This window comes from Eurosta solidaginis, chromosome 2 (assembly GCF_040869045.1).
Source record: "Eurosta solidaginis isolate ZX-2024a chromosome 2, ASM4086904v1, whole genome shotgun sequence".
NCBI lineage: Eukaryota > Metazoa > Arthropoda > Insecta > Diptera > Tephritidae > Eurosta > Eurosta solidaginis.
In genome coordinates this window covers 231,271,408-231,294,805 of record NC_090320.1, presented here as the reverse complement: position 1 = coordinate 231,294,805, position 23,398 = coordinate 231,271,408, and the positions used below count along the sequence as shown (strand labels likewise).

General features: G+C 36.3%; 1 protein-coding gene across 3 annotated transcripts in view; it reads right to left on the bottom strand.

Moving 5' to 3' along the window:
- The window catches only part of dac (dachshund), a 113,818-nt gene that overhangs the window by 26,546 nt on the left and 63,874 nt on the right, over nt 1–23,398 (bottom strand). For all 3 annotated transcript variants that reach the window (XM_067767235.1, XM_067767236.1, XM_067767237.1), the window contains exon 4: nt 2,941–3,217. In XM_067767235.1, coding sequence (XP_067623336.1) covers nt 2,941–3,217 — 277 coding nt within the window. The remainder of the gene's footprint in view (nt 1–2,940; nt 3,218–23,398) is intronic.

Below are 23,398 nucleotides of genomic sequence, written 5' to 3'. Positions count from 1 at the left end.
CCATATTGTACAAACGCATTCTAGAGTCACCCCTGGTCCACCTTTATGGCGATATCTCGAAAAGGCGTCCACCAATAGAACCAAGGCCCACTCCCTTTTAAAATACTCATTAACACCTTTCATTTGATACCCATATCGTAGAAACAAATTCTAGAGTCAGCCCTGGTCCACCTTTAAGGCGATATCTCGAAAAGGCGTCCACCAATAGAACCAAAGCCCACTCCCTTTTAAAATACTCATTAACACCTTTCATTTGATACCCATATCGTAGAAACAAATTCTAGAGTCACCCCTGGTCCACCGTTATGGCAATATCTCGAAAAAGCGTCCACCCATAGAACTAAGGCCCACTCCCTTTTAAAATACTCATCAACACCTTTCGTTTGATACCCATATTGTACAAACACATTCTAGAGTCACCCCTGGTCCACCTTTGTGGCGATATCTCGAAAAGGAATCCACCTGTAGAACTAAGGCCCACTCCGTTTTAAAATACTCAGTAACACCTTTCATTTGATACCCATATCGTACAAACAAATTCTAGAGTCACCCCTGGTCCACCTTTAAGGCGATATCTCGAAAAGGCGTCCACCAATAGAACCAAGGCCCACTCCCTTTTAAAATACTCATTAACACCTTTCATTTGATACCCATATCATAGAAACAAATTCTAGAGTCACCCCTGGTCCACCTTTATGGCAATATCTCGAAAAAGCGTCCACCCATAGAACTAAGGCCCACTCCCTTTTAAAATACTCATCAACACCTTTCGTTTGATACCCATATTGTACAAACGCATTCTAGAGTCACCCCTGGTCCACCTTTATGGCGATATCTCGAAAAGGAATCCACCTGTAGAACTAAGGCCCACTCCGTTTTAAAATACTCAGTAGCACCTTTCATTTGATACCCATATCGTACAAACAAATTCTAGAGTCAGCCCTGGTCCACCTTTATGGCGATATCCTTAAATGGTGTCCACCTATAGAACTATGGTCCAGTCCCTCTTAAAAAACTCCTTAATACCTTCCATTTGATACACATGTCATACAAACACATTCCAGGTTACCCTAGGTTCATTTTCCTACTTGGTGATTTTCCCTTATTTTGTCTCCATAGCTCTCAACTGAGTATGTAATATTCGCTTACACCCGAACTTAGCCTTCCTTACTTGTTTTAGCATAGTTTTAGTTATAGTGTACATATGGGAAGTGGGTATTTAACTTTTACAGCGTCCTTAGAGGGGAGAATTTTTAAACTGAAATGAATGGTAATTGGACCTCATGAGCAACGTGGACCTTGCTAACCAGCGGCCCATGTAAAACTTTATTCAGATCATCCTAAGGAAACAGCTGTCAGATCTAGAAGCAGCAAGTGGCAATGGTCCTATAAAGCTTCTACTATTTTCTAAGAGAACAAAGTTATTTTATAACAAAGTTCTTGGTTTTTGATGCGGTTTTTCCGTTTGATCGTTATGCAAACTTCTGGTAACACTATGGACTCATTCATTCTATGTGAAGTTCTCAACAACCAGCCAGTTCAACCTAACATTATCTTAGGGAAACTTAAATATTTCTTCATTTCTTCATGACTTAATCGCACCAGAATAACTTACGGATGATTACCGCACTGTTTTTGTAATCACGCCGAGGCCATTGTGGAGTCATTTTGGGATGGTTTTGGGTATTACTTTGAGTTTACTTGGCAGCGTATAATTTCAAATCTTTTTCGGAACCATATACGGATTCTCTTAAGGATCTTTTGGTGGCTGTTTCAAGATTATTTCAAAACTGTTTTGAAACTGTTTCGAGGTTGTTTTCGGTAAGGTTGTTATTTCAAGATTTCTTAGGGAACATTTCAGGGCCATATAGAGATTACGTTCAAAAGCTTTTCATCATTCATTTTGAGACATTTTCGTGATCATCTCGGATTACCTTTGATTAACCTCGAAATTAAATAATTTTGTAAATGACTGTTCCGAAGGTGCGATAGTAGACACTATAAGGTATCTATACACCGCATTGCATCTAGCAATTGTTAGCCGTTTCGGCGCAATTGAGTCGCTAATCCAAATATCTTGACATCCAGACATCCCGACATCCAAGCATCCAAACTTTTCCATTACTAGTATGTATTTTATGGAAAATTATGCAGTGTTTGGGACAGTATCAGAATCATTTCTCGATCATTTTCGGAATCATTCCGAAATTATATGCGGACTATTTCTGGATCATTTCAGGACTATCTTTGAATTATTTGGGCACAAACCATGACGGATGAACTATGAACTAGTTTAGTATCGTTTCGAGACTCGCTCGTTTTGGGATGTTTCTCATTTCGGGTTATTTTACATAATGCCGAAACAATCTGAGAATCAATTTGGGGTTAACTTCACATTATTTCACGATTCCTTGCCTTAAAGATGCTACTAGAGTTGCTCTAGATGTCCAGTCACACAATTCATATAATAGAACTGACTATCATTGAGGCCACACTCTCAGAATTAGTTCCCAAGGGTCTACATATCATTATGTCTGTTTAAGTTCGGTCACACTTGATATTTTTTTCCTGAAATATGTGCCCTTGTTCTTCTTTAGTGATCTTATTTGGCAGCAGTGGTTTGGATGTTTATTGCTCTCCTAGTCCCAGGAAAGTTTTTCTAAATGAAAATAGTCGGCGGTGTTAGTCGGTGAGTTTTATACTCGTAGATCTCGCCAATTCGCAGGAACAAGTAAGTAAGCAGACGAGGTCGAAGTAAAGCAAAATTCAGGGTGAGGGTTTAAGTTCAAAAAATTAAACATTTTGATAGAAATGTACTTGAAAGTCTTTATGTACAAATTTTTAAAGATGGTTCAAACCTCACGTGTCTATTATATATACTATATACATATATACAGAACCATTAAAATTAAATGCACACAAAATTACAAATATTCTTACCGTTCTAAATGTTTAACAATATCCTCGTATGCCGCACGGCAGTTCTCCCATATACCAGAACGTGCCAATGCATCCATATTCGCCGCCGACATACTGCCCTGAGCGGCAGCTTTTAACATTTGGCTATCAGGTCGCGCATGTAGTCCATGCGGCGGCATACCGGGAGACATTAACGCCGAGCCAGGATGATGATTCATTTGCATAAAAGCCATATGATTGATTGGCGGGGGATTATAGCCATTGGCAAGAAGTGGTGATTTGTCCAGGCGATTTAAATCTGTAAAGAATGAATACAAATGAGGAAAATTAAGAAACTCTGAATCATAACATCAATGTTGTTTGCTTAGTATCAGAGAACATATACGTAAGTGAAAACTCTGTTAATATAGAGTTGCTCAGATTATGTTTAGATATTTTTTGTAATCGTTTCCCAACATATTTTGTAGATGTTTATTATTGTTGTTGTTGTAGTAACAGTAATATGCTCTTCGTAATGGGTAAGGCCCATCGGAGAATTGTCATTAAAATAATCTGGCAGAAGTCCTATAAAAGGCAGTTTCGACAAATATGAATCGTTGAGTTGGTGTTGTTTGATGAGGGACTTTATCTGGAGAACGGTGGACGATATGTCTCATATGGACCACTTCTTATGCAGGACATATGTACGTTAGGTATTTAGTCAGGATAAGTAAGACTTTAATTTATTACAATACTTGTATCGAAATTACGTCAGAGTGGCATTCTTCCTCTTCGCGTAGGAGAGAATTGATAAAATTTTTTACTGAATGTCTATGAATGAGTGAGAGATGTCAATCTCTCCGCCAATGCTTTCTCGGATCAAATGATCCGACCAGGTAACGGAGTGGCATATGAAAGTGTCAAAAAATAATGAACTCTTGCACTTTTGTAATTTGTATAGCTTTATACGTTTATGTTGTGTTAATTTTATGAGCGTAAATACCGTAGGTAAAACAAAACACAATGTTTGAAATTGCATTGGTTTTTAAGTTATCGATATTTCGGCTTCAATCTGAAGCCATCTTCAGGAACATGTGATAATGCTTGATCGACTGGCTCATCATAAAATTAACACAACATAAATTCTTGCATTCAAAGAAAGGGAACCTCGTCCTACTTTATGTCCGTATTTTAAGCTAATTGAAATGTTATAGCCAAGTTTTTTTTCTATTCATCCTATTGGCAACCCTGATGAAATTTCTAATTAATTTATTCTCAATAGTAGCAAAATAATATACAATAATAACCAACAAGCGGCCATAATGTTCGCGCCATTAACTTATCATGAAGCATATTTACATCGAACGTTTCAAACAACTTCAGACATGTATATACATATAAATGTAGGTACTAACGCATAATATCACCCAGTCAGCATTTTGAAATATGAACCTAATGCTTGATTTTCACTAGATCAAATGCTGCAGCGAACTCACGCGTTGTGTATTTCTTGGAGTCAAAAGCCTTTCTATGTTACATAAATGACTCGAAGTCGGTAACGCAGTGCTCGGTCAAAACCAAGCAACAATTGTTAGTTCATTTATTTCACAACCCTATTCTTTATTTTTCGTTGTTTCACCTGCTTATGGCATTATAAATTGAAGAGATGCGAGTTGGCAAACGAAAAAAACTTGTCCACATGTTGACAAATGAATTTTAAATGTCAAATTTTCGATACCAGTGAGCAATTGCAGCTGACACTTATTGGTCAATTTAACTGTCACTTTATTGTAAAAACGGCGAGTACACGCAATTGACGTCAAATGGCAAGCTATTTTCATTGATATCACATGGTGTGCGGTCATATATGACCAAGTGAAAAGTAAAAATAACGAAAACGAGGAAAATTCAGATAACGAAATATTTTCGATAAATGTTCCCGTGTTTGAGAAATTAATTCTATATCTTACATTCTTTTTATTTAACGTAATTCACACTTGGTTCGCTAATTCGTTAGTCGATAGCTATTTCATATATATTTTGTATTTATAAAAGTTTTCAAAACACAATGTATAAAAATTCAGTACACTTGAAAAACCATCGACCAACGAATATATAAGAGAGCGTAATTTACAACGCTATTGACCTCAGATAATATATTATTTTCATTGACTTATATTGCAAATATGGAAATATATACGCCTTTGAAGTTTAGGACTTGGGGACTCCGAAAATGTAAATTTTTAAGATGTTAAACTCATAAAAACTTATATGTATGACCTAAACACATAAACCCCATTTACTAAAATATAAGAGCACAAGAGCTTTATCTCAAGAAAAAATACTAATTTAGGCAAAAGTGAAGACCACTACTAAACTCAACCACAGAACCGGAACCCTTCCTGCGTTGCCAATTCGAAAATCGTAATTTTTTAAGAGCTTGATTTGACTGCCGATCTGAGTTTTTGAAACTTGGTGGCAATGTTGTGAGAAAAATAGAGAGAAAAAATGATTTTTATATTCTGAGCGAAAATTTAAACTTGGCAACACAAAATTTCGCTTGGAAACAAAAATATGCTGCTTTGAACACATGAATCCAAATAAAGCAAGTCTCTATTACGCATGGAGAACGACGGTTAATAACTTCCAGAAAATAATGTTCACCGGAGATTGCAAAGCCGCTTATACTTATAGCACGCGATTACATTGTTTCAGAAGAAAACATTTGTGGTGTCTCGTAGTTCGAGATACAGTTCTTAATTCACAAGTGACCTTGACGTCAAAGCATCTCACACAGCCGTCTCTAACTTTACTAAACTCAAAGGCTATTTCTTGAATTTAAGTGCTTCTTAAATATGACCGGAACCAAATGGTATCGATATGCCCTTCCAAAATGTTTCTCTACTTATACTCAAGTTGAAAATGCGAAAAGTCTCATGTACAATGCTGGATCTTTAATTAATAACGAATATTTCCTCCAACTTTTGAGAAAACATATTATGTTGTTTATTGTGTATATATATATGTATATGTATTTAATTATTTATAAAACTTGGGACAGGGTGTTCCTAGTTGCATTATTGTATGCTTCATTTGGTATTATGTATATACATATACACAAACCTTTGTACATTCATATAACATATTTACACCACTGTCTGTCTATAACTGCAATTATTTAATTGTTTTTTTTCTCACACCTGCGCGGTTGGCACCTTATGTTAGTGATGTTACGAATATTTGTTTTCATGCAACACGGATCGGCCTCTGGAGGAAGTTGAAATTGACAAATCTGCACACAACATAAGCTGAATGTGTCCCAGTGTTTTGATAACGGCAAGTATTGCAGACTTACTTACTTACTTGATTGACGCTTAAGGCCCCATTACTGATACTTAACATAGGCTTGACTTGGCTTGAGAACTGTCACTTACAGTTCTGTTAAATGAACATTGCATGTTACTGATTACTCAAAACTTAGCAACACTTCACTTGACTTAGAAGTCTGTTGAATTTTGATTTTCTATGTAAGTTCTAAGTGAAGTTTAAATTTTGAGATGCCATTTGTTTGTTTCCATTTCATTTTGACATTTTGTCATACAAATTGACATTTATTCATTATGATGCCAGATTGTATGCGCTAAGTGGAGTATAATCAAGGTTAAGTTGCCAAGTTTACGCCAAGTCAAGTCTATGCTAAGTATCAGTAATAGGGCCTTTAATCGTTTAAACGGTTATGGCCGTCCAACAAGGTGTACCAGTTGCGCTCCCCCCATAATCTAAGCCCCTATGCACACAGGTTACGAGAATGCCGTTTTCCCTTTTACAGAAGTTTGTCCGGTCTTTAAACTTTCTCTTTGGCCAGATTTGTTGGTCAAATTTTCGGGCGTTATTCATTTGTAGGTGTTGCGATTAATACTTTTTGATGTATAACTTTCTTGTGTTTTTTGTTCCTTGGTTTTAACCGTAGAGAGGCGGGAACGAGTTTTGACTGCGACGATATCTGGGTCCAAGTCGATTTTTGGTTCTAGAATGGCGCGTAAATCTTTATTATACACTGAAGGCATGCCGTCTAACTGGTTACATGTATAGATATCGATCGGGGGATAGTCATGTAGCTTGATGTATATATCTATGCTTAAATCTATTGCTGATCATGAGCCCTGATCAGCCCCATAGGTTTCATTTTGTACACTGAACTTCTACATTCAGAGAAAAAATCGGTCTAAAACGAATGAAACAAGTTCAAAATTAAGAACACTCGTTGACAAAAGTCTGTTAAGTACTTTTTTTCTTAACTCGTGACCGATGGGCTTGTTTTAAGAACAGTTTTTCAAGGCACACCGTTCGTATTTTATGACCAGTTTGGTATTGATGTTTGGACCTTCTGTGCTCATTTCAAGCACTATTTGTGCTTAAAATAAGATTTTTCGTTCTCACGCTTCTAGAACGACTTGTGGTCGATTTAACAGTTTTCGTTCTCAATTCAAGAACGGTTTGGGCTTGATCATTGATGGGAGGGGAAAGTATATTTTTCAATAGGTACCCATTTATTTTTTATTAATAATAAGTTTTTTGTCATAAATAAAAAATATTTATAACAAAAAAAATTTTATTATAGTCCAAAAATTTAAGAAAAAATGCATAATATGCATTTTTTCATATGTTTCTATTATTCAGAAATTATTCTTGTTTGAAGATGTAATCTGCATATATACTTAAAACATTTCATAACAAGTTTGAGAATTATCTGTGCGAAATAATTGAACGAAAAATAAAAGTTAAAAAATTGCTTTAGAAAACTTTATAGTTTGACGGGATCGAACTCGCGCCACGCGATCGCAATCACGACATCATAACCGCTGGGCCACTATGACTGCTTTATAGCTTGTGCCAAATGTTGTATTTAACATTGTCGTACACACGAATTTTACCGTTTCTTTTTACTTGAACTTAATTTAAGAACATTGTTCTTAATTTAAGAACATTGTTCTCCTTAATAGAACATTTGTTCATATTTTAAGACCAGCCGTTCTGTTTTCAAGAAAATGGTTGTCAGTTCAAGAACAAGGTTGTTGTTTTGAGAACAGGTCGGTCGTGTTTCAAGAACAAAAAAGTAAGAACATGGAAATCTTGAATTGAGTCCGGTGGTGCTGGATTTTAGAACGGCGTTTTTCTCTGAGTGTAAATCATGGGAATAAAAACACTTGCTTTGCCCACCCTGGCGTTGCCCGAAACTACGCTTATTTGCATTTAGAATATGTTTCCATACATATTTATATGGTTCCCCGGTAGAATTTTGTGTAAAATAGGGGTACTTCCCCAATTGAAAAAAATCCGAGTCCGTCCTTAGAATTTTTACTAAGTCTATGTCTCTCACAACTCGAATTTAAATTTACCGTTAACCGATTTGTGAGGCCTTTTTTGAACTTCTATAATTCAGAAATTTGATGCAGTAGATATATTGGAGGAAATGAGAGGTGCACCAATTCGCTTTACCATCAAGGTCGAAAAATTATGGCCCATTTATTGAGAGCAGTTTTTTCCATTCGTGCCCAAAAGAAAATCTGACTTTGGACCATATTCAAACCACCGTAAATCAAAAAGTTTAGGCAATATATTTGTGGTGGTAGCGTGATCCGCCTACCACGCCAAAGATCCTGGGTTCATGCTTTAGCAACATCCAAAATTCAGAAACAAATTTTTTCAATTAGAAAAAGTTTTTCCAAGCGGAATCTCCAATCGGCAGTGATTTGGCAAGCACTCCGGGTGTATTTCTGCAATGGAAAGCGTCTCAGTGAAAACTGTATCGCCTTGAAGATGTCGTTCGGAGTCGGCCTAAAACATGTAGGAATAGCGAGAAGCTCGGGCTAAAATCTCTTCGGAGGCCATTACGCCTAGTACATACATGTATATTTTTTATTGAAAAATAATGGAAAAAATTACATCATGTCAACTTCTTCATAATGCCAGAGCGGAAAACTTTGACTTCGTTAAGTCTCAAATTTTTGTTTCTAAATTTTATGAGTAATATAACATTCGTAACATCGCTAACACATATGTTTGTATGTATGTACGAGTGCAAAATTTTTACAAATATGTTTATGTTCATAGTAGTGTGTGGGCATTTGAGATTTAAGTCAGTTCAATTATTCAACAAACATTTACTTAATTGCTAGTGAAAAACAAGAAACATAAGAAATCGACAGACTGATTGACAAATTTGTAATCGATAGTGTCTCGCAGAAAATGTCATAAAAATTAAATTACACTATTATTAAGTGCGATAAATGAATAATTCATGAATAACGCTGTGCGGTGTAATTACCTAAACATGTTGCTTTGATTTACAAAACTGGAAAACCAAAGCCCAAAACTTCAATATATGTAAAACTTGCATACTCCCCCAAATTGGAGGTGAGGTTGCAATACACAATATTTCATTAAAATGGCGATATAACACTTTTTTTAAGAAACCATTCTTTATCTAAAATGAAATTTATAAATATACTGCTTCAAACAAATTTTTTTAACAACTCGCTCGCTCCTCAGAAGTTGGTGGATCCCTTTAGATTTGTCAGAATACCGTAGGCCCCGCAATTTGTATGCAAGTTTTAGGTAGCACACCATAAATGGCGAAATTCTCCAGAGAGAGATTAAGAGCTATCGCATTTTTAGGAGGTGAAATTTTAGGTAAAGATTCTCCAAGCCATACACATTTTTGTAATGATCTTCATCCCTGCTGACATGTTCGAATCTTATTATATTCATTCTAATTGAATTGTTTATACGACTATTACAAATTAAACATTTGGGGTAAACCTAAATTTCCGTCAAGACGACTCCCCGTGAAATTTTCTTAACTTAATCAGTAAGAACACTTTCAGTTGAACTAAGTTGCTTACCGATCATGTAGCGTAGTATCGCTTCAAATATTGGCAACATCGCAAATGTGCCTTTGGTTCATAAAAGCTGATATATCGATTTGACCTCATGGGGTAATATTTAAACATAAAATAGTACATGGTGGTCCTGGATCGACTTTAAGAGTGAAGAGCTTGCGATATTCTTTTTCAGAATTGGGAGGTGTAACCCAAGTTAAAGAGATGCACCCTACGCTCAGGGGGTTTGTTCAATTTATACCAGTTTTTGGCATTTTGACCGCATTTCATAAATAAATTTTTTTACCACAGCGTAAAATGTCCCTAAGAAAATATTTTAAAAAAAGTCGTTCTTAGCGATAAATGTTAATAATAGGAGAAGCAATACACTTTTTGTTGGAAAGATTTTTTTGTGTATCGAGTGACGAGGGGCTGCGCTTTGGGAACAAAAATTTGTTTGAAACAAGTAAGGTAGGCTAAGTTCGGGTGTACCCGCACATTACATACTCAGCTGAGAGATTTGGAGACAAAATAAGGGAAAATCACCATGTAGGAAAATAAACCCAGGGTAACCCTGGAATGTGTTTGTATGACATGGGTATCAGACGGAAGGTATTAAAGAGTATTTCAAATGGGAGTGGGCCATAGTTCTATACGTGGACGGCATTTCGGGTTATCGCCATAAAGGTGGACCAGGGGTGCCTCTAGAATGTGCTTGTACGATATGGGTATCAAATTAAAGGTATTAATGGGGGTTTTAAAAGCGAAGGACCGTTGTTGTGTATGTGAAGGCGTTTTCGAGATATCGACGAAAATGTGGACCAGGGTGACCCAGAACATCATCTGTCGGGTACCGCTAATTTATTAATATATATGTATTACCACGAACAGTATTCCTGCCAAAATTCCAAGGGCTTTTGATTTCGCCCTGCAGAACTTTTTCATTTCCTTCTACTTAATATAGTGTGTGTCAAACCCATTTTACAAAGTTGTTTCCAAAGTTATATTTTGCGTCAATAAACAAATCAAGTTACAATGTTTCATCCCTTTTTTCGTATTTGGTATAGAATTATGGGATTTTTTTCATTTTTCGGAATTTTCGATATCGAAAAAGTGGGCGTGGTCATAGTCGGAGTTCGTCCATTTTTTATACCAAGATAAAGTGAGTTCAGATAAGTAAGTGAACTAAGTTTAGTAAAGATATATCGATTTTTGCTCAAGTTATCGTGTTAACGGCCGAGCGGAAGGACAGACGGTCGACTGTGTATAAAAACTAGGCGTGGCTTCAACCGATATCGCCCATTTTCACAGAAAACAGTTATCGTCATTGAGTCTATGCCCCTACCAAATTTCACAAGGATTGGTAAATTTTTGTTCGACTTATGGCATTAAAAGTATCCTAGACAAATTAAATGAAAAAGGGCGAAGCCACAGGGAAATCCCCATATCTGAAGTAAAATTGCATTATTACCCGCTCAAGGTCATTAGTGTTAGCCTTCGTATCCTTTTTGCTTCTTTTAAGCGAAAATTAGTTCAGAATAGAACCATATGTATATGTATTATTTCGCAGCCTCGTAACACTATTAAGCACACAAAACAAACAATAACAGCATTTCAAGTGTACAGCTGGGTATGTAATGTTCGATTTCACCCGAACTTAGACTTCCTTACTTGTTTTCTAATCATTTCAGTTGGATATTTTTAATCAGTCTTGCTGCTAAGTGAATAGATAATATTGTTTATGAAGAGTCCTTCAATAAATAGATAATACCGCTCGTCATATTTCTTTCACATGATAAAGTGCTCCGAAACTGAAAATGGTATTAGGTTGCTTAAAATCTTAACACAGGGCTCCACATTGCGTTCAAAGAATATACATATAGGTGCTAAGTAGGGTGGAGTGAATTTATTTTTTTTGAAATCGCTTTTGGCTGACCTCCAGAAAGTTGCCTTTCTAGACCAGAAATAAAGTTGATAATTTTTATTTCACTCATCTTATGTTTAGAGGTTCCCCAACGCAACTAAACTTTGAAAAAGACGGTAGATACAAATTTTTTTGTTTTTTGTTTTGTCATTGATTTACTTTCGCTTGTTGTCTTACTTGATTAGAAACATACTAGCCCTGTTTTTTTTACACGCGTATACGTTTCGTTTGCGCGTGAAAAAAAAACGCCTATCCTCGCTTAGATAATGCTTAGGAGACCCATCTAGCGGCAGTGGTTAAACAACTAGCTACAGCACAGGGTGTACCGAAAAGCGGAAACACAACCCTCTGTTTTATTTCTGTGTATAACACAAAGCTGAATCAGTTGTGATAAATAGTGGACGCGCATAGAATACATAGAATTAGAGCAGAGGGTGAAGCATAGACAAATATTTCAGTTACATCTGAGTATAATGCGTATTGCAATTTAGTAGTACAAATTTTATGCGTAGCAACTTCAGAGGTGTATTTAAAGTTTGTCGCTTAGCAGTCCATATAAAGTTTAAGCGTAAACGTATATAGATGTGAAAAAAACACAGCTACAATTATGAACAAAAAACTGCAAAACACCATTTAAAATTTGTCGTTTTTAGTTACAAAATGTAATATAACTAAAGTTATGTATATTAAAAAAGAAATAAAATAAATATGTAAATAATGAGCTTTGTAAAATCGCGATTATTTTGCTCAACTTCTTGAGGCTGGGGGCACCTCAAAACGCCATCCTATGAAAATAATATTTGGTGGTTTTGGTTAACTCTTATAAAGACAACCAGACCAATTCTAAATATTCTCGCGGATTTTTTTATTCCCGCGGAAAAATTCCTCCAATTCTTTTCTCCTAGGGAGAAGAATAATTGGGGAATAGGAATTTCGAATATTCGAAGTCAGCTGTTTTGTCAATTGAAATTTCGTTGCGCATTTCTTATTTTGTTTAAAAAATTGTAGAGTTTAATTATTGTTCCCAATTTGTTTGAAATTAAGAAATAAGGTATAAACAATTGGTGCCACAGCAACATCAACAGAGGAGCATAAGAAGAAGACCGGCGGGATATCACAAATCCGCCGGAGTTGTCTGCATTCATTCTGTAAAGCAATTTTCTGGCGGCCAAGTCGAGTTGAGTTCCCCTTTCGCCATATGCCAAAATCTAATTAAACCTTCTTAAAAGTTCCTTGCCCAATTTCTGGATGGCTGCACAAATATGCGAAGATCTCTTCCGTTGCTTACGATATACTTTTCGACTTAAAATAAAGAATATTGTGGTTGCTGTTGTTGTTGTATTAACAGTGAGAATATTGTGGTAGAATGTAAATACATATTTTAGCACAAATTTTTACAAATAAGTGTTCTTTCTTAAAATAACCAATTTCCTTTAACTATTTTGATGCATTCCCTTTAATTTAACTAGTGAAAAAACTTCTATGAAATGGCAGAGAAATCTCCCTCTCCCTCACATTAATAATACCTACTTTTGTCCCATAACCGTTTTCCGCTTTTTCGAACATTGTTCAGAATAGGAGTAAAGGGAGAAGTGAAAAAACTCACAAGTAATTTTTATTTAGAATACGAGGAATGGGAGAAGGGAAAAAAATCGCACGGAATTTTTGTTTAGAATTGGGCTGAACTTTTCTTTGCTAGGCCTTTAAAAAAAAAGAAAAAAAAAATCCATAGGGTATCACTCCACCCTAGTATTAAGTCTTTATGTAAAATTTTTAGCAAAATCAGGTGCATAGTACTACAATATTTTTAACGTATTGAAATTTTATACGTTCGATTAATTGAAAAAATTACTTTTGATTTCGGATCATTAAACTTTTTTTGTACGCATTTTGAAATTTTTTAAAATAGTTTTAAATTTGTCTCGCTTATCAACACAACCTAAGCCCACTGTGTGGCGCTTCAATAGACATAAAAATTGCATATCACCCAAAAATCGACGCCCGTAACTCACTCACACAATTCGGCATTTGCAATGAGCATCTTCCATTACGAATAATCGAAGATAACATTTAATATACAAATCAATAAAACCAGTCGATTTAAAAGAAATACCGCAGCAATGATGATAAAGCAAATTTAATGAAGATACTTACGGTGAAATAAAAGGTAGCAACAAGAGATGCACTCAACGCATTATGAAGAAAAAAAAGCAAAGACCGACAGACAGATGGACAGACAAACAATCAGTTTTTGTACTTCTAAAGAAATTTTTGAAAAGATTTGCCGATTTTATTGTAAATTGAATGTTTGAATTAAAGATTAAAAGCAACATTTTCGACTAATCATTAACGCATTTGCGTTGAGAAAAAATTGTTTTAATATTTTTTGTTTTGCGTATTGTTGTTGCTGTTGTTTATGTAGTGGTAAATGAAGTTGGAGGCGTGTTTTAAATGTCAAAAATTGAAATTGTAGAATTAAAGAAGAAGAAACAATTCGAAATAAGCGCGTGTAATTGCAATTAAACATAAGGATAGCAACATAAGTAGGCATAAGTATGAGTAGGCATGAATGTGTATATCGCATTCCTAGATTTTAAACCAGCTAAATCGAAAATGTGGATTTTTGATGTTATGTTCATTATTTGATTCCTTAATTCAATGCCTTTGTGCTGATCACAATATATTCAATAATAGTTATACAACGCTACTACTAGAGAAAAAAGGTACGAGAAATATCGCGTGAGAAATGTTAAAGCTATTCATTTTTAGTTCCAATAAGTTATTACGAAATCTGTATATGCCACTTTGTGTCTTCGTCTGCGATATCGGCATATGAGTTGAAGAAATAAATTAAAATCAGGCATGCTTAACGAACGAAACGATATCATTTCGTTACGATAATCAACGTTAATAAACGCTACGAAGTCACTTCGTTTCGTTTATTAACGTTAAGATCGTCAAATTAACGTTAATTTGGCGTTCTTAACGTTAATAAACGAAACGAAATGACTTCGTTTCGTTTATTAACGTTGATTATCGTAACGAAATGATATCGTTTCGTTCGTTAAGCATGCCTGATTAAAATCATTGTAGTATGAAAATTATTTGCACCACGAAAGGAGGCAATACAATAACAGATACATATAAAGTAATTAAATTTTTTTTAATTACATATTGTGACGAATATTAGTGACACTAAGTGATACTCACATCCCTAGTCTGATGCTAAGTAAATGAAGTCACAACAACAATAAAGCAGACAGTCATTTGTATCTACATAAACAAATCAATCATTAGCCGTGTTTTTTTTTTCCACGTAAACGGCTATATGCTTAAACTTTATATGGACTGCCAAGCGTCAAACTTTAAATACACCTCTGAAATTGCTGCGCATAAAATGTGTACTACTAAATTTCAAACCGCATTATACTCAAATGTAACTGAAATATGTGTTTTTGTTTCACCCTCTACACTAATTCTATGTATTATATGTGTGTCCACAATTCATCGCAACTGATTTAGCTATATGTTATACCCTATGGCCATCAGAGGGTTGTGTCTCCGCTTTTCGGTACACCCTGTGGCTGTAGCTAGTTATTTAACCACTGCAGCTAGATGGGTCTCCTAAGCATTATCTAAGCGAGGATAGGCGTTTTTTTTACGCGCAAACGTAAACGTATACGCGTGTATAAAAAAACGCGGCTATTATGTCTACACATAAGTACGTACACGCAACGGAGAAGCAACGCACAACCATATGCATATATCTGAGATACTACCGAAAGTATGCAATGAGAGAAGCCATAAAATGGTGCATCTGTAGCTACAGCTGAGAAATTTGATAGCTGATGGCCAACTAGTAGATTCTGGAAATGGAAGCGCCTAGAAGATGCGAAAGAGGAAATCAGAGAGTATAAAAGGCAGCAACAGTAGAGGCGCAATAATCAAATGGATTTAAGACGCTATCTAGCGAGCAATAGCAGTATTATATTGAAAATTAGTTTCGTTTAAGCAAGCTATCAGTTGCGAATTATAAGTGTTATTTTCAAGTAGTCTAATAAAGACCATTATTGCATTATTTAATATTGGATTTATTTATTCAACAGTTTAGTGATTCGAACTTAGCAGAAGGTTGCAAATAAGAGAATTTGCAGTAAATTCGTTACAATATGTAGTACAGTGCAAAACATCCAGAACTCAGCTTCTCGAGAGATTCTAGAATTTCGAAATACTCGTAAAGCTCGCGAGCTTCTTGACATTAATTTAGTGGCTACAATGGCCGTAATATGCGTCATTTCTTAATTGTGGTTTTGTGGAAATTCACATGAGAATGTTCCAGAAGAAATCTTAAGCTCTACATATAACTGTCAGTGCAGCAATAAAATTGGATGTTGGGAAGCTAACTTTATGATTATTTCGAGAATCGAGAATCTCGTGAGAAGCCAATGCTTGCAAGAAGTTTCTACCTGAACAAATTAGAGAAATGGTAAGCTCTAACCAAATCACTGCAATTCCCTTCAAAACATTTTACCCAATAATTCACCTAGATTAAGTTCCCTTTTATTTCGGAAAAAGACTTTTGAATTATCAGAAGATAGAAATAATGAAATGACAATGAAAAAAGGATAAAAAAGCCCCAAGGTCCGAATTTTTGCGAAAATAAAGGGATATATCTTCACAGCAAGAGCGAACAACTTGTCCGCCTGCAACGTTGTTTTTCGCAGTCTAGGTAGCACCTTCATTTAGGGCAATGCCCTACAAAAAGAGAAGGCCTCAATTATAGTATGTATTGATATATTACACAAAAAATTAGTAAGCGTTGGTTGTATTGCAATCATTAATCACGAATCGTAACGGTTATGACATTTTTTTTTTATGAAAAACGCTTTAGTTTCGAGTTATGTTTAAATTTTTTTATTGCGCTCAGAAAATGATTACTTATTTTTCGAGTTGTTTTTTTAAGCTCTGTTTCGTTCAGAAAATAACAGTTATTAAGCCCAGTGTGTACTTATACATAATTATAAGTGTAGTTTGATAACGGTAGTACGTAATAGCATAAAGGAATCGAGATATCTCGATATAGACTTCCTTATATCAATATTATGGGCATCGAAAAAGTTTTTGATCGAGCCATATCGGTCCATCTCAACATATACGTCCGTCCGTTAACACGATAACTTGAGCAAAACTTGAGATATGTTTACCAAATTTGGCATACTAGCTTATTTGAACCTGAATAGATTGGTATATAAAATGGGCAAAATCGACTCTTAAGCACGCCCACTTTTTCGATATCGAAAGTTTTGTAAAACAGAAAAAGTGAAATAATTCATTACCAAAGCACGATAATCTGATAAAACTTGATATATGGATTGACTTTATAGCGAGAAAGTGAAATTTGAAAAAGTTTTGGAAAATGGGCGTGGCACCGTCCAGAAGAAAATTTAAAAGCTTTTCAAACCGTGAATCAAAAGTCGTTAAAGGCATTAAAAAGGAAGTTTGGTACGGAGGTTTTCATTACCAGTATACAACCGTCTTTTGAAAATTAACGGAATTGTTTGGCGGACACGCCTACTTTTAGAAAAAATCGATATTAAATTTTCAAAAAATGTGGAAAATTCGGCAATGCTAACTAAAACTCATAAAGTTATGAAATTTGATGTTGGTTGACCTTGTGAGTTTGGTAAAATTTCGGAAAATATGTGCGACACCGCTCAATTTAGAAGAGTACAATTTTTTAAAGCTTTACAAGCCGTAAAATCAAAACCAATTGAAATGTTGAAATTTGGCAAGCAGGGCGTCCGTGCTGTTATATATTCGCTTTATGAAAATTATCGACCCTGGCCACTTAAAAAAATGTATATCGAAAAATTTTAAAAATTCGATAATTCATTATCAAAGATAGATGAATTGATAAAAAATTAAATCTGGGTTGACTTTAAGACGACAACTAGACATTTGGAAGAGTTTGAAAAATAGGCGTGGTACCATCTACATTTGAAAGAAGAAAATTTAAGTTTTTTTTCGTTCATTAGAATCACATATATTAGAGAAGTACCTAGTTTTTTATACAAGCTTAAAAAAGCCATTGGCTCATGGTTGATCAAAAGAGAACGTTCGGATGAGCTTGGGCCTTGATTGAAGCTTTCACATTCGGTTCGATTCTACAGTGCGCTTCTGGATCCAATGTTGGACCTGCTTGCACGAATTCAATTCTACTGTTGTAAAGAAAGTCTGCAATAGGGGGTTGTCTTGGCAATATTAATGGTATAATTGCAAAATTCCTTAGCGATTTCGAACTCTTCGCTGGCATTCATGTAATATGGGCTTGCTGCTGCGCATAAAATTTTCAACGATAATTTTAAACCGATTTCTTTGGTCAAGTGGTTAAAATGCAGTAGTGTTTATCTCTTAAGATTTCTTTTGCTGTGGTCAGTTAATCAGTCAATCGAGCAGCCATTCATTTGTACAAATACACTGCACTTTGTTGAGTCTGATGGTGGTTTTCTTTGGCAATGGACGTGAAATGTGTGTTACACAGTCATAAGCGGCACAATAGAAATTATCATGAGTATGGATATGTGAACAGTGTGCGGTTTTTGGTTTCTACTCTGTTAAAAAAATTTTTAACTGTTGAATAATATAGTCTGAGTTATGGGTAAAGCTTGCACTGATGCTTCTGAAATTCTGAGCTGCACATGCAATGAAATATACCTTCAGTTAATTCATTGTTTTTATTGTCCTTTTTACGGTAGAAAGTTCCGCTTTGAAATAAGTACTAGTACTAGATGAGATACACCAAAATTTTGACTAGTGTAGATTCATCCGCACTTTCAAATATTTCTCACCGAATCAAAACTGTTAGGAATAACTTCTAAGATCTTGGCGGCTTTTTGCAGCTAGCTACCTCCCATTTACACCAACTGTCTACGTTTGGAATTTGATCCGAAGTCTCGGAATATCATCAAAGTCAACATTCCAAAAGCCAAGAAAAACTCTCACGTCAGCTTAGAGAAAGGTGAGAAGAGGTACGCAACAAGGATGGTGTTCTTTCTCCCCAACCTTGGTCGTAGTAATGTAGAGCTTTTAACCTTAAGGGAAGGGACTGTCAGAGGTACATTTCTGAATACAACTGGTGGCCGTTTTGCAGGGTTTCCGGGGTGTACTGACCAGGTGATTCGAATCCTGTGGATTAGCTGTCAACCCTAGCAAAACTGGGCTCGTTTCGTTTATGTTAAATATTCCAGAATTTTGACCACGCTATGTTTCAGGAGATTTCATCTGGTGCAGTCTGGCAGTAGTGCTATTGAGAGGCAGTTGGCAAACACTGAGGGCTCTCTCTAATGGCGGTTTATTGGCTGTAAGATTTGGTGATCAAGCCAATTCTCCTTTAAAGAATTCTGGTCTCGTGAAGGGCACTAGACACTTTCTCAACGGGCAAAAGGTTGGGAGCAGTGCAATGGGAAAATGGTTGAAAGCAGTGCAGCGATTGGCGATGATTGAAAAAGGGGCCAATAGCATTTTCACTGACTTCTACTTCATCCCTGGCAGAGGAGACTATTGTGCGCCGGCTTCCCTCAAGGCATGATTGGAGGGTGAATTAATATGCGACGGTAATCTGTTCAATGTTAGCGCGAAAATTTAAGCTGCCCAATCACTGTAGCGTCTTCTCGGCAGAGGTCGCCGCTATAAGGGATGAGGCAAGAATTTAACATCTACTTAGAAAGTCAGGCGGTTACTAAAGCACTAAACTCTGCCACTGCTAGGTGGCAGCTAACTAGGCTGATTTCTTGGATTCCGATGGCCACTTGCTCTTTGCTTCTGGATGGGTGGACCTCGATCCAGCGCTAAGCAAACGCCGAAATATGGATTTCCTTGTTTCTAGAAAAATTCCTTTGTTTTGAGAAAGATGGTGAAAATCATTTCCATTTTGGAATAAAAAAATTATTTTGTGCAAAACTGTACAGTCTGCTCAAAAAAAAAAAATATTAATAAATACTTGGAGCGAGGAGATTGAGGCCTTTTCTTCAACTATCGTCATGCTCATTTTTGAATTTCCCATGCTTATAAGCTGGACGTAGGTCCCACATGTTTTATGCCGACTCCGAACGCCAGCCGCAAGATGCATTTTCACTGAGAAGCTTTTCCAGAAATACACTCGGACTGCTTGCCCAACCGCTGCCGAAGGGTGAACCCGCTTAGAAAAACAGCATTTGTCAGAATTTTGATGTTCATTTGCCTTGAACCCAGAACATTCGTTGTGTGTTGTAGGTGTAGAACGCTAACTCCATATCAGGCGGACTGTTTCAAGTAAGCATAGAAAAATCCCATAGGGCAATACTCATATAACGGAACAACCCTTAGTCGCAGATGATGGAAGTCAGACTGTCTATCATAAATGGACTCTACTGAAATCCATTTTTATTCAATTACCATCCACTGTAATGCCACATAAACCATATCAAAATCACAAACAAGTTTCTAAATCAATAAGTCTGCACGATTATTTCTGCAAGGCTTAAAATCATTTCATTCCATTTCATTTCGGATGCAATTGCAACTTTGTTGCTATCGGCGCAGATACACAAACACATATACTCTGATAAAAATGTGTAGCAGGAATAATAAATACCACACATATTCGTGGTTTGGTGCAATAATAATGGCAGATAAAATACAAACGAACAAACAAACCAAATGTAAGTATCCAGCCGACAGGCAAGTAGGGACGTCAATGTCCAAGCAACCAACCAAACTAACTCATAGCCAGTCAGTCAGCCATGAATTATGTTTTCTGTGGAATTACAGTGATTTTTTAGCTAAAACCTGGAACTGATACTTTTCTTCATTTCATTCCCAGCGATACTTTTCAACTGTTTTGGGGTTTATGATTTCTTTTGCGATTTACAATACAATTTTTTCCATATTTTTATTTTTGAGTTTTGATTGTTTTGTTAAGTTGTTGTTGTTGTGCGCGTTGTGCGGATTAATAACAGTTTTTTTGCATTCGTCGCTGCAATTACTTATTGCTGTTTATTGTTCGCGGTTGTGGTTTGCCATTGTTGGAAAATGTTTTGTGGTGCCTAGTTGTTGGTGTTGCTATTGTCGGTTTTGGCATTGATATCTTGGTCTTTCGCCAGGAGCGTACACAAACTATTTTTGATTGCTGTAGCTAAAGATGGAACGAACGTTTTACAATGATCGATACATTTTATCTATAAGACAAAGATCAATGAGTTCACAGAGGTTCGAAGCTGGACGGGAAGGTTGGAGAAGGGGTTTCTTGTCAGCAACTCGGTGTAAGTTGCAAGTTTAAGTTACCCGATCACTGCAGCGTCTTCCAAGCGAAGATCGCCGCAATTAACGATGTGTTGGGTGGGATGCTGTCAAGTGTTACAAAGGTTGGATAAATCAATATCTACTCCTATATTTAAGCGGTTGTTATATAAAATCCTGAATTCATCTGTAGTCCTATCGAGGGGATGAATATGCCTGACCTCGCTTGCAGTTGCATCTTGCAACTGGCAACTGTCAGGCGGCTCTCCTAGTGGGCATGAGTAGAGAATACGGAGTACCCTTGTATACCTGTTGTCTTCTCCTCTATAGATGGCTTCGAGCCAGCTAAGCAAATTGTGGGCGGACACTACCTCATACTGGGTAGCGAGATCCTTTTAGCCGAAAGTCGATAGCAAGCAGTTTGTTGAAAATATTATCTTAGCCAGAAGTATTCCTTCGATCAATATTCCTTCGCTGGCGTTCGTTTAGCCTGAAAGGCGATGCAGGTTTCTTTTTAGAATTATCTGGATACGATGACGAGATGGACAGAATAATGTGCACTGGATATCAATCACAAACCAAAACTGGTTCATTATACGAGACGATATATGATTCCTCATCAGGCTTCCGTCGATTAGGGTAGCACAGCTGATACTTTTATTTTTTGGAGGTAAATTTCTCGTTGTCATACTGAACACAAAATTGTCTTGGAAATTTAATGTGGGGCTAGGAAGGCCTAGGAAAGAATGTAGGCTATTAAGCTTTGGGCACTTCAGCGTACTTACTTCGACTTCATCCCGGACAAGAAAGATTACTAAACTGCTCCCTTCCTTCCTTCAAAGAAGAATGGAAAATCAAGTGGAAGTTAGGTCTTAATCTCAACAGTGGAGCGATCGTGATGATCTGGGAACGCCTGACTGCTCTTTTAATTACTTTCATCTGAATGGCGGAGTATAACAATATCGCTGACCACTATCACACGACTATCTTGAGCCGATCGAGTACGTGTGAACCAGACGGGGAAGATGTGTCTGCCAGGAAGTCATCCGAACTAACGATAAATCATAAACTTCGGTTGATTGTGAGAATCATTCTTAACAGCTAGCCTTTGTCGGATAGTTAAAAGTAATGCGGTTTCGGCATTCTCAAATCTTGCTCTTTGATTGTACTGTTATTTTATGAAGTATCACCATAACCCTTTCTTAAAACATGATGGTCAAGTGAGCTTTTCCTATTCGGGGTAGTTAGCGTTAATCATGTTGTTCAAGTGTGCTTTTCCTTTCCAAGGTAGCTGGCACTCAACCTAACCTAATAAAATAATTTTATGATTATCAACATAAATAATTTTCACACACAAATATTGCATATCACATACTCCCATCACTTATAGCGTCAAACTGTATTTTTGTACCTTCAACAGCTGCTGGCGATGAGCTTTGATTGATTTGAGAAATTTCCATATAAATTTCGTCGAAAAAAATATGCTTGGAGAAATGTATTGGAAGTATAATGGGAAAATTTCCCTCTTCCCAATACGTTTGATTTTGTTTTTTTTTTTTTTGATAAGTATTTAGGCTTTCTTCCTTTTCGTAATAATGACTCATTTTACAAGAGAGTAAAACTTGTTGACCTGAATATTTTTCGTAAATTTTTAGATAATACTAGCAGACCCGGCAGACTTTGTTCTGCCCTAAATTTGGCCTATCTGCATACATTTTAATAAGCTTTTTCCGTCTAATTCTGCCCTACCTCTCTACACTTTTTACTAATCTTTTTGTTCAATCCTACCTCCGTCTTTTTCGCTTCATCTCCATCTTCGTCTCATTCTATCTCTTCCTCAATCTCCTTCTCTCTTCTATCAAGTTTTTCTCCTTCTTCTTCATCTCTTATTGCCAGTACCAGAAGATGGTATGTATTTTGTTCCAGTCCCATTCCGAGTCTCAGTCTCAGTCCCAGTCCTAGTCCTAATCCAAGTCCCAGTCCGCCTATGGTATACTTCCCGGAAAAAAGCATCGTAAATACAAATATAGGCAAATTTATATACGAAATTTCAGCCAAATCGAAGAGGACGTATGTAAATAGGTATGTGGGTATTATTAATTCTTGTCTTTATTTCGGCTTCGCATGCATATTTATGAGTTTTGCCAGGTTGATGTGACTATATCGAATATCACAATGAACTTTAGAGCTCTCAGCAACAGCTTTCATTTGATATCCATAATACACACATATTCTAGGGATATCCCAGTCTTTTTTGGCTATATCTCGAGACCCTAGTCACTCAGCGGTGTAAAACTTACTCTGCATTATAGCACACATCTACAGCTTCAATTTGTTACCCATAATATAAAAACACATTCTAGGAGTATCCGGATCCACGTTTTGGGCTATATCTCGAGACCCTAGCCTCCCAGTCGTA